The sequence below is a fragment of the Peromyscus maniculatus genome, chromosome 8 (genome assembly GCF_049852395.1).
Source record: "Peromyscus maniculatus bairdii isolate BWxNUB_F1_BW_parent chromosome 8, HU_Pman_BW_mat_3.1, whole genome shotgun sequence".
NCBI lineage: Eukaryota > Metazoa > Chordata > Mammalia > Rodentia > Cricetidae > Peromyscus > Peromyscus maniculatus.
In genome coordinates, this window is record NC_134859.1 from 39524737 (window position 1) to 39537380 (window position 12644).

The following is a 12644-nucleotide window of genomic DNA, read 5'->3' on the forward strand; positions in this document are numbered from 1 at the left end:
GCAGTTTCTAAGTCGTTACTTTTTATTTTGAAAGATTCGTCAAGCTCTTCACGTCATTGTGAGAGTTGGCATGATTAATGAGAAGCAGCTTTTTCATGAAATGCTTGGAGGTGAACAAATTCTTCGCCTGTGAGATCCGACCATTCCACTGACTTGGAAGTTTCTCTTGATTAGTAGATGGTTAGTAGTGGGGTAGGGGTGGAGGGCGTGCTAGAAACTTCATGACAGTCATCTAGATGTGAAAATCAAACCAATTCGCCAGCTTCACTTTCTCGACGTTACAACCCTCTTTGTCTTCCTCTCGAGTCTCACTTTCCTGAAACAGCCTCCCAGTGCCTGGAGCCCCCAGGAAAAGGCCTGAACGCCCATAACCGGCAGAATCCTGTGAGATGTTCTGGTCCACCCATAGCCCCATGGCTTGCCAAAATTTGAACCAACAGCCAAACATGGAAAGAAACTGCCTGAAGAGTGGAGGAGATAGTGAGGTCTTGGGCTGCTGAGAGTCTGCACATGCACATCACAGCTCTGGAATATTCTCTCAGTCGTTGACCTATGCTACCATGACTATCTGGGTTCTGACTGGTGGATCCTCAGGTCTCAGAACATCCTTGTATCCTGTGTCTGTAACTTCCCTTTGCCTACCTCCAAACCATCAGGGGAAGACTCCCCATGTAGCCCCCACCCCAAAATGAAATAAGCACAGAGTCTGAGTGGGTGAGTGTTAGAGTCAAGTGGAGAATAGAAATGAAAGCTGAACACCTCATGCTTGTGGAAGGCAAACTTGTGCGACTCCATTTCCAACACAGCCCGTGAGACACTGGGCAGTGCAGAGGAGGAGGGGCCTGTGGATGCGTCACACCCCAGAGTCAAGTTATGTGGGGAAATGTCATGGCTTAGGTTATAGTATCCTTTTTTTTTTCTTTTAGCACCGTTAATGTATTCAGTTAAGTCTATGTTAGCACCTTATCCCCAGGCAGAACAGCCAACCATCCAAACATTTTAAACAAGGGGGGGAATGGAAGAGAGGGACATCAGAGGGAGAGAGAATCCAGGACTGCAGAGGGTGGTGTGAACTTAGATCACCAGGTCCTTGTTGATGTCCTCTGCAAAGGAAGAAGAGGTGGAGTTAAAATGAGGCTCAGCCACAGGAAAGCAGAAGGGGCTGGTTGAGAAGCGGACAGTAGGAGTGGGAGCAGGCGAGGGTAGCGAGCCGTGAAGACGATCAAAATATACTATGTAGATGTATGAAAACGCCATAATGAAAGCCATCACTGTGTATAATCACTATGCGCTGATAAAACAGAGAGGCCGGGTGTCCATCCTAGGGTCTGTTAGATTCCCTCCCATCCCAGGACCAGTGACCAGTCAAGGCCACTGAGAAGAGGGTGAGTGGGACCTTGATCTCCCTGACCCTAGCCTGTTTCTGTCTCTTGAACTGGCTGCCAAGTTAAACTTCCTGTTTCCTCTCCCCAAGCCAGTTCCCAAAATAGCACTTAGATGGAGTGAGGACTAACGTGTGACGTCCAGGAAAGAGACGTCCAGGGCGCAGAGACTAAGAGAGCAGAGCTGAGTTAAACAGGCAAAGGAGACAGGACAGACAAACGCCAGACAGAGCCACCAGAAGGGAAGTGACAGCATCCCATCCCTCGGGGGCACTTCTTCACCCTGAGCCCCGACACTTACGCTCCTTGATGCCGAAGCAGCCGGCCCACTCGTCCAGGGCAATGTACTTGTCACTGTCCAAGTCACAGGTCTCGAAGAAGCGTGTGGTGCAGTGTTCCATGGGGATCAGGGGAGCACGCAGTGGGGCCAGCTCAGTGTGGGACAGGTACCTGGCAGGGAAGAGAAGAGAGGGTGTGAGCATGTGAGAATCCACAACCAACATGGGAAGCCAGTGGTCGGAGTCCAGGGCTGGGATCCTGGCTTTACCCGCAGCTCTGCCCTGGGCCTATAGTGCTATACTGCCTGACTCTGAGCCTCAGTTTCCTACTCCATCTGACAGGGGAAGGAATAGGCTGTTCCAGTTCTGAGTCTCAATGACTTCTTTGTAAGGGTCAGTTGGCTGAGTGGTGGGGACATAGAAGCAATATATTCAGCTCCCGAGTTATAGTAAGTCAAAATCTAGTGAGATCACACTATAGACTTTTCAGTGTTCATACATCGATATATAGATGCTGGTACCCAGAAAAGGGTCTAGAAAGAGATCCATCAGTCCTGTAACAGGGCTGAGTTATAGCTAGGATATAGCTATAACTAGTGTGGAGTTATAGGCAGTGGAGCCCCTGCCTAGAATCCCCCACTGAGAATCCACCAGTAGAGGATTGGGGGACATGGCCCAGTGGTAGAGTATTTGACTAGAATCCTCTAGGAAGGGGCTATGGTGTGAGGTGGCTCAGGGGTCGAGCACCTTCCTAGAATTCCCTAATGAGAGGCTTGCCCAGCATGTTCCAGGCCCTGGGTTCCATTCTCAATGCCAAAAATAAGAAATAAGTGAACGTCAGGTAGTGGTGGTGCATGCCTTTAATCCCAGTACTCAGGAGGCAGAGCCAGGCGGATCTCTGTGAGTTCGAGGCCAGCCTGGTCTACAGAGTGCGTTCCAGGAAAGGCGCAAAGCTACACAGAGAAACCCTGTCTTGAGAGGAAAAAAAAAAAAAAGTACAACAAAACTGGTGATGGTTCTGACTCCTGGGAGGGGCTGAGCCAGGGCTGGCTGGGCAGCGGGATGGGAAGGGCACATGACCTTCTTGCATCCTCTGTGTATCATGCAATGAATGGCTTCAGGACTGCCCTCTGAGGTCCCTCCCACTGTCCATCCTGCTGGACTCCAGAGCATGACCTTTTCTTCTTTTCCTTTTCTTTCTTCAGAATCCCAATTAATTGTCCCTAGGACGCTATTACCCACAAGGGACTTCAGGGGACACCATGACTCCAGTGTTCCTCACAGCCTCCTGTTTACAAGAGGCACCATACAGAATCTGAACTGGCCAGGACCCTCCTTCACTGTCCTGTTTGAAAACAGGTTCAGGCGGCTGCAAGACCACCAGCAACTCTGACCAAGAGGAGACTGGAGCATTTTCCCAGCCATCCAGCTCCAGCAATCCATCTAGAACTTTCTCTAGGCCACTTGGCTCATGGGATCTGGATGTCCCCTAGGACTCTCCCCTCCTTACCCCCCCCCCCCCCGTGTCACTCAACTGGATCCCAGCCACAGCAAGAGCTTGGGAGAGGAACAGCTAAGAGCTTCCCAGAGCCTAGGGGAGCCAGGCAATGGGGGTGGGGTGGGGAGGGTTGACCAGCAGGGTGGGCAAGTGTCCTGGCGCACAGCCGGACACAGAGCGAGCAACGAGCATTTCAGAGAGGAGCCTTCCTGGCCTGGTATCTCTCTCCCAGACTTGCCAGCAGGGTGGCCCTGCCGGTCGCCTGAGTGACCATCTGTTTCTGACATTCAAAGCAAAGGGCAGAAATGGCTCCAGGAAGGATCGAATGAGTTGCCTCTTTGGAAGCTAAACAGGGCCTCTTACTCTCAAATTGTTGCATAAGGAGACCAGCAGTGACAGCGGGTGGAGGGGTGGGGGTGGGAGCAATGGGGAGGTGGGGGTGGGGAGGGGGGGCAGTTTTGCAGTGTCAGCTCAGGTACTGCTCTTCAAACTCCCTGCAGTCTCCTTAGTGCCCAGGTCATGTACAAGAGCACCCAAGTCAGGAATTTGTGCTGTGGAAGCCATTGACTGAAATTAGGGGAACTTCTGGAGCTAAACCTCAGGCTGGATCTGGGACAGGGCCGTTGGGACTTCTGCCCTCTTCTGCTGAAGGACCACACATGAGCGAGCATGAATGAGGCATGAGCACGGCTGCTGTGCCTTGGCCCTGGGTCACACAGGAGTCTGTTCCCGGATGCTCTCTCTCTGCATACAAGGGTCCCCTGGCCCTGCCTTCACGGGTATAGGGACCATTCTTTGTACTGCTGATTCCTGCTTCTGCTGTTAGAGGGCCTCGGGGCGTTCTTCCTCCCAACCCATCATCTCTCCTCAGACTGCTTGTTCCATCTGCTCTAACCCTAAACAGACCGTGGAGTCTTGGGCTGAGGAGCAGCAAAGATTGCCGAGGAGCCTGGTAGACTCACCCAGTACCCCTCCCAGCCTCAGCCCAGGCCAGAGCTGAACCTATGGTCCTGAGGATCCTGACTCTTACCCATCACTGGGGTGCTGGTCCAGCTGGCCAAACTGCCAGTGGACAGGGAAGATGTACATGTTGTAATTCTTCTCGAAGTCTCGGGCCAGCAGCTCCACAGGGTGATCTCCAGCCTCCAGACGCTTCTCATTCTCATGGATCTTCTTCACCTGTAGGTATGGAATCATCAGGTGACCAAGGGTCCAGGCCCGCTTCCATGGGTGACAAGAGGCCAGCCCAGGCCAGAGCCCACAGTGAGAGGAAGAGAGAGATGCTGGCGGGAGCCAGCAGCTTGTCCATAGATGGGGAGGCCATAGTACCACCTGCCTCAAGCCACCAATGCCTAAGGAGGCTTAAGAAGAGGCTGAGAAGTCAACATTCAGTCTCTGCCATGGGGCTAAATATGCCCGCTGAAGGAGAAGGCCTGTTGACTCAGATGCGGAAGGAATAAATAGGGTTACACTTTGGGTCTGTCCGCTACAGACCTTCTCAGAAAGGCAGCTGGAAGTTTGTGTCCTGGAATCCAGGGTGAAGGCACCCTGCAAAGTGAGGCATGGGTCACCTCGGGGCCTGGTTCTAGGAACTGGCCCTTAATCTCCATCAGCAAGGTCCAGGAAAGTCAATAGCAGGCACACTGGTCCACGCTGGGAGGAGACCACTTACCCGCAGCTTCTGCTTCTCAGTGAGGAGGTTGTTGCCCTCATCTCTCTCGTACAAAGTGACCAGGACATTCTTGAGCCAGTCACGCATGCGCAGAGGGAACTCGGTCAGCTCGGAATCCAGGCAGGGAGGGATGACTAGGGCACAGACGACAAGATTAGTCAACCTGGACCTGCCAGAGGGCAGACACACTCCCTGGCCACTCTCTCCTTCTTGTCCCCACTCCCCCCAGGCACTTCACTGGGCAGCCCCGGCCATGGTGCCTCTGGCCCTCTGAGCCAGACCCTTCACAACTCGGTAAGTAAAGAAGGCTGCATGGCGAAGCTCAAGGGTCTGGCTGCTTCCCAGCTTGCACCTAACCCAATGGGGCACACCGCCACCCCAGATGCTCCTGCATCTTCCTAGGTGATGGGCAGCCTGTGATCTCAGCAACAGGAAGCCGAACTCTGGAAGATATTTGAAGCAACCTCTATTCATAGGTCCAGCATAACGGCCCTGGGGAGAAGGCTCAAGAATGCACAACCCCCAGAACCTCTTTAGAGATCATCACCCCAGAATGTCACACCTGGAGAATTCGTTCAAGTTCTCCTGTCGCTGGACTTAGCAGTGGGAAAGAGAAGGCTCTTGCTTGCAGCCAGATTATCAGAACATGAGCCTGCATCCAGTTAGGATGGATACCTGGGGACCTGGTGTGTGCTCTTCCACTGCTTTGAATCCAAAGAATGTCCCCCTTTGAGGCTAGGACCACTGCCCTCTGGGAGTGGAAAGCCCCACATGGAGCTGGCCTGGGGAGGTGGGTGGCCTCAGAGGCGGCAGCAGCCACTTGCTAAGGGCTCCTTAGAGCATGCCTTGCCTCACAGCTCAGGCCTCTCCACCAATGTTCTCTACCCTGTCTTTCCTCAGGCTCTCTAATCTATGCCTTCCCTTTCACACCCCAGCCCAGTCATTAAGAGCTCAGGGCTAACTATTGGAACATTTGTTTCCTGACCTCACTTCCTACAGCTGAAAGCCTCAGGCAGGGGAGGGGCTTCCCTTTGTTTAGTTTGGTTCGGTTTGGCTTGCAGAGCTGGGGATGGGATCTTGTGCACAGCAGGCAATCATACTATCACATAGTTATAGTCCCAGCCCATCCGGAAGGATGCTCCCTATGTAGAACATGCTACAGATACACAGCTTAGGCTGTCTCACAGGCAGTGAGTATGGCTTGGGAAACCCCAGAGCCAGCAGAATTTGTTGCTTGGATCACTAACAATGGGCCAGTCAGAGCTCCTGACATCCCTCTTCAAAATCCCTAGGCTTCTAGAAAAGGAGGATGAGGAGTATGACGGAATAAGGAGCTAAGGGTCTGTGCCAATACAGAAGAGCAGAAGAAAAGGACAGGTATGCCCCTATTTTTAAATGCATTTATTTATTTATTTTAGTATAGATGTGTGCTCACAGTCATGTGTACATGTGTCCATGTATAGAGGCCTGAGGTCAGTCTCAGATATCACACCTCAGGGGACATCCTATTATTTTTTAAGACAAGCTTTCTCATTAGCCTGCTGCTCACTGTTTAAACTAAGAGGACTGGCCTGTGAGGCCCAGGGAACCTCCAGGCTCCACCTCCCCAGTACTGGGAGTCCAAGTGTGTGCTACCACACCTAGCCTTTTACATAGGTTCTGGGGGTGGAACTCAGTCCTTATGCTCATACAGCAAGCATTTTATCCTCTGAGCCATCTCTCCAGGCCCAGGCATGCTGCTATTTGAAAAGCATTCAAATTGAAAGATCTTTAAAATATTCCTCAGCCCAGGTCAAACATTGTTTTGGTTTTACTGTGTTGATGCAGGAAGGATTTGAGTTAGCTGCTGTGGGACGGTCTGTATGTCAAATTGCTCTGATTGGTCAATAAATAAAACACTGATTGGCCAGTGGCCAGGCAGGAAGTAGGTGGGACAAGGAGAGAGGAGAATTCTGGGAAGCAGAAGGCTGAGGCGGAGAGACACTGCAGCCGCCGCCATGACCAGCAGCATGTGAAGACACCGGTAAGCCACCAGCCACGTGGCAAGGTATAGATTTATGGAAATGGTTAATTTAAGATAAAAGAACAGTTAGCAAGAAGCCTGCCACGGCCATACAGTTTGTAAGCAATATAAGTCTCTGTGTTTACTTGGTTGGGTCTGAGCGGCTGTGGGACTGGCAGGTGACAAAGATTTGTCCTGACTGTGGGCAAAGCAGGAAAACTCTAGCTACAAATGGCGCCCAACGAGAGGGCAAGAGTTTCTACCTAAAACCTGAGAAAAGATTCTAAAATGGAGCTAAAAACAGCTTCCTAATTGTCTCTCTCAAAGGAGCGGCAGCCTGCCGGTTTGAGCTACTGGCGGGTTCCTAGCGTGCGAGCTTGATCTGCAGTATGGCGGGAATGAGGCCTCTGCAAGTGGCACATTAAGCTGCATGGTGGATTTAACCTTTGCTAGTACAAAACAAAAAGAGGTTTCTGGGCTACACACTGCTTGGATAAAAGCATAGACCCAGGATGGCTCCCAGAGCTGGCGGAAAAGGTACCATCGCCATGTTGGGAAGCTGAAGTGGGTGGAGCCAGCAGCCACAGCACCATTTCAGGCTTAGAAGGCTGAGTTTAAAGCAATAGGCTCAAGGTAATATAAAAAAATAAGCCACGTAAAGATGGCTACCACACAGAGAATCTGGATTATGTTCTCTTTGATATTCGTAACTGAAGAGAAACATTTGATTGCAAAAGCTGTTGAGTTATGCCAAAATGTGTATTTTAAAGGTACCTTAACTTCAAAATTTGGATGTAAGGATATGTTGCTTTGGAAAGGAGTCTCTGCATTTGTTTCCACAGAAAGCCAGAGGCTATGGATTTGTTCCAGATTAAGATACGTCAGGTTTGACCAGCCAAGACCACCTGAAAGGTCTCCGATGACACCATGGCCCAGATGATCCAACATCCAGAATCGTTTCAAGGCAATTGGCTCAGACGTTAAGGTCTCACGGACTACTCCATGATCCTAAAATTTTCTTTGTGTCCCCATAAGATACAGCGCCCCCCTCCAGCAGGAAGTAGTAAGAGAAGCTACGCCCAAATTCCCAAATATACCAAGCTGACTTTGGAGATGTGTAAAAGTTAAAACCTTCCTTTTAAAAAAAAGAAAGGGGAAGTGCTGTGGGACGGTCTGTATGTCAAATTGCTCTGATTGGTCAATAAATAAAACACTGATTGGCCAGTGGCCAGGCAGGAAGTAGGTGGGACAAGGAGAGAGGAGAATTCTGGGAAGCAGAAGGCTGAGGCGGAGAGACACTGCAGCCGCCGCCATGACCAGCAGCATGTGAAGACACCGGTAAGCCACCAGCCACGTGGCAAGGTATAGATTTATGGAAATGGTTAATTTAAGATAAAAGAACAGTTAGCAAGAAGCCTGCCACGGCCATACAGTTTGTAAGCAATATAAGTCTCTGTGTTTACTTGGTTGGGTCTGAGCGGCTGTGGGACTGGCAGGTGACAAAGATTTGTCCTGACTGTGGGCAAAGCAGGAAAACTCTAGCTACAGTTAGCCTTAGGAAAGAACATCCTTGCTTGGTGCTAGTGGCGCATGCCTTTAATCTCAGCACTCTGAAAAGCAGAGGCAGGCAGATCTCTGTCTGTGAGTTCGAGGGCAGCCTGGCCTACAGAGCAAGTTCCAGGACAGCCAGGGCTACACAGAGAAACCCTGTCTTGAAGAAAGAAAGAGAGAGAGAGAGAGAGAGAGAGAGAGAGAGAGAGAGAGAGAGAGAAGGAAGGAAGGAAGGAAGGAAGGAAGAAGGAAAGGAAGAAAGAAAGAAAGAAAGAAAGGAAGGAAGGAAGGAAGGAAGGAAGAAAGAAAGAAAGAAAGAAAGAAAGAAAGAAAGAAAGAAAGAAAGAAAGAAAGAAAGAAAGAAAGAAAGAAAGAAAGAAAGAGAAAGGGAGAAAGAAAGGAAGAAAGAATCCTCAATCTTTTCTAAAATGAGCTCATATGACAGCTAAGGTTCCTCCTAGGAGAAGATGGCCTGAATTCCCTTATGAATGGGTACACTGAAGCTCAGAGAGCTGACTGTGTGTGTGTGTGTGTGTCTTTTCCACAGCCCTACCTCTCAGTGTCCTTGAAGTACCTTTCTTGTCTTGGCCATGACTCGGATGAGCTGTCAGTGAGGACATAGAGCTAGCTCCCTGAGAAGGAGGCTAGAAGGTGTGAAGACACTCACATTTGCATGGCCCGATGTAGTCCAGGTGCAGCTTGTGACCCTTCTTGGTGCCCTCCAGGGTGCACTTGGTAGCGAAGAAGTGGCAGGAGGAGTCAAAGGTCTTGTTGTCATTGCTGCACACCTGTTGGCCAAGCACAGGGCACCTGGTCTTCACCCCAAAGCCCGACCTGGGATCCCTGTCCTTGCCCCTTTCAGAGATGGGGACACGGGACCCAAATGATGAATCATAACAGCCAAGTGCTCACACACATGGTGAACTAGAGATTGGGGAACAGAAGCCCACAGTGGTGGTCTGGAAGAAAATGGCCCACCTACGCCCAAAGGGAGTGGCACTATTAGTGATGGCCTTGTTGGAGGAAGTGGTCCTTGGGGTAGGGGGGCTTTGAGTTCTCAGATGCTCAAGCCACACCCTGTGTAGCAGTCTCTTCCTTCTGTCTGTGGATCAAGATGTAGAACTCTCAGCTCCTTCTCCAGCACCATGTCTGCCTTCATGCCACCATGCTTTCCACCATGATGATAATGGACTAACCCTCTGAAACTGTAAGCCAGCCCCCAGTTAAATGTTTTCCTTTATGAGAGTTGCTGTGGTCATGTGTCTCTTCACAGCAACAGAACAGTGACTAAGACAGTCACTCTAGACCCCACTGTTCCACCATGTGAGAGCGATGGGTGATTCTGGAGCAGAAGCACATCCGAGTCATGGCCAAGACAAGAAAGGTACTTCAAGGACACTGAAAGGTAGGGCTGTGGAAAAGACACACACACACACACACACACACACACACACACACACACACACACGGAAAAAAGTACACAGCAAGCCAGGAACCATGGTGGTGCACACCTTTAATTCCAGTACTCAGGAGGCAGAGGCAGGTGGATCTCAATGAGTTCAAGGCCAGCCTAGTCTACAGAGCTAGTTCCAGGACAGCCAGGGCTACATAGAGAAACCCTGCCTCAAAACAAAACAACAAAAACAAAAAAAACAGAAAACTAAGCAAAACAAAACAAAAACTTGCCACCAAGCTTACTGAACTGAGTTTGATCCTGGGTAGAAGAAGAGAATTGACTCAGCACAAACACACACGGGCACACACACAAACACAAAGAAGGAAGGAAGGAAGGAAGGAACAGAGGGAGGGAGGGAGGGAGGGAGGGAGGGAGGGAGGGAGGGAGGGAGGGAGGGAGGGAGGAGGGAGGAAGGAAGGAAGGAAGGAAGGAAGGAAGGAAGGAAGGAAGGAAGGAAGGAAGGAAGGAAGGAAGGAAGGAAGGAAGACAGCATAAGGGTGGCCATGGCCTGGGCCTGGAGCTTGGCTGATGGCAGGGCCCTAGTTGACAAGGATGTTCACTGAACATGGGCTACTTTAGGTGGAGCACCCATGCTCCCAGTGGGAGTCTGGAACTGGTCCCCGCTCAGAAGAAGGCAGCTATGGGACCAGTCCCTGGTGCAAACATTTTTGCAGTGCCAGAGCGGAATAGCTTGCGCATGGTAGGTGGATGCTCTATCACTGATTTAAAGCCTTATCCCTTCATTGTTTTAATTTAAGACACCGTCTCACTGCATTGGCCAAGCCAGCTTTAAACACACTGTAGTAGAGGGAAGCCTTGAACTTTCAACTGTCCTCTTAGTCCAGCCTCCCTGTACCACCAGGGTTTGCCCAAAGAAAACTGAAGGGCCAGTGAGACAATTCAGCAGGTAAAGGTACCACATGGTGGAAGGAGAGAGCTGACTCCAGGGGCTCCTCTAGGCAGGAGCATCACTGCCCCATGTATGGAGCTGGGTAAGAGAGACCTCTGTGTAACCCTCCCTCTGTGAAGACTCCCTGGATGCTGCAGCCTCTCTGCTTCCCATGTGGTCCAGATGGCTCTTCAGAATATGGACTGGGGTGAACCTCAGCTGGGCCAACTGACTCATTGAGTCCTGCCGGAAAACCTCTGGTCATAAAGGAACCAGAGAGGCTGAGGGTTAAGCAGGGACACAGACAGGAGCAGCCTTGGATAGCCCTTGGGTGTGGAGTCAGTAAAGGCTTACACGTTGCTGTAGGGGGAGACTGCAGCACCAGAGAGCAGTGGGATTTGGTGTGGGGGGGGAGTTAAAAGTAAAGCTAATATTTGAAGCCCAGAGGCAAGGTTTGTCTTGGAGAGATATTTAAGAATGAGCACCTAGACTGGAAGTTGCTGGAAGAATATTGGTACCAGGTTTTCTGCCCTGAGACAGATGGTCACTACCAACCACAATGGTTGACATAAGTAAGAGTTCAAAAGATATTTGCTTGAATGGCTGCATAGATGAGTATGTAGATAGATAGATGGATGGATAGATGGATGACTATATAGATGGATAGGTAGATAGATGAATGAATGGATGATGAGTTTTGAATGGATGAGTAGAGTGAGTGAATGGGTGGTTAAGTGGGTGGGTGGGTGGATAGATGAATGAATGAATAGATGGATGAGTGGATAGGTAGAAAGACAGATGGGTGGCTGGATGGGTGGGTGGGTGAGCTGATGGGTGTCTGAGTGGGTGGATGGATTCATGAGTGGATTTGTGGTGGTGTGGGTAGATGAATGCATAAGGATGGGTGCATATATACATGATGGATGTGTGGATGGGTGGGTGGGTGGATACATGGTGGGTGTGCGGATGAGTGGGTAGATGGATACATGGTGGGTGTGTGGATGGATGGGTGGATGGATACATGGTAGGTGCGCGCATATTGGAGATAGAATGGATAGGTTTGAGAAATAACAATGCTGGGTCCTTGTCACATACCTGGCATCCTTTAACAAACGCACAGCAGCTCTAGGAGTTCAGGATTCTCTCTCCCTTTTCAGTTGTGAGGGTACTTAGAGATACTCAGTACCTTAGCTGAGATCTCACAGCCATCAAGTGATGGAGATGAGGTTGGCAGTCAACCTTCAAGCAGACCCTAGACCCCCATCTCTGGGCACAATGCTTTGCTGACTACAGAGAACGCATGACAGGGCCAGTGAGATGGCTTAACAAGGAAAGATGCCTGTCACCAAGCCTGATGAGTTGGAATCCTGCACCCCACACGGTGGAAGGAGAGAACAGACCCCAGCAAGTCCTCTGACCTCCCTGTGTATGATACATACACTCATACCCACAAAATGAATAAAATGTAAAACTAAAAATAATAAAATTATGAGCAAGAGTGCATTCCATGCCAGGTGATGGTGGTGCATGCCTTTAATCCCAGCACTGGAGAGGCAGAGGCACGTGAATCTCTGTGAGTTCGAGGCCAGCCTGGCCTACAGAGTGAGTTTCAGGACAGCAATGTTATATAGAGAAACTGTCTTGAAAAAGAAAAAAAAAAAAGAAAAGAAAAAGAAAAAAAGAGTGCATTCCATCTAGGATTACATAGCACTTAGTGATCACGTTCAACACAGAGCCTGGAGCTTGGTGGTACAAGTAAATTCTTTTGAATTCTCAGCAGCCGCCAGAAGGGTGGGTGGGGCCAAGCAGGCCCTCAACTATGACTCAGCCCCACTTTCCTGTTGTGACTGGTCCTAGAGGGAGGACTTCCAAGAGCAGAGCTGCCCTGCCAGGTCCCCCATGCCCACAGATTCCTT

The 12644-nt window shown here is 50.3% G+C and overlaps 1 protein-coding gene across 4 annotated transcripts in view; it reads right to left on the minus strand.

The window, feature by feature from the left end:
* Positions 1–12644, minus strand: part of Sparc (secreted protein acidic and cysteine rich) — a 27285-nt gene continuing 14641 nt past the window's right edge. For all 4 annotated transcript variants that reach the window (XM_006984880.4, XM_006984881.4, XM_076578419.1 and 1 more), the window contains exons 6-10: positions 9051–9171; positions 4831–4964; positions 4189–4337; positions 1684–1832; positions 1–1103 (exon numbers count right to left, since the gene is read on the minus strand). In XM_006984880.4, coding sequence (XP_006984942.1) covers positions 1075–1103; positions 1684–1832; positions 4189–4337; positions 4831–4964; positions 9051–9171 — 582 coding nt within the window. In that variant the 3' untranslated portion in view covers positions 1–1074. The remainder of the gene's footprint in view (positions 1104–1683; positions 1833–4188; positions 4338–4830; positions 4965–9050; positions 9172–12644) is intronic.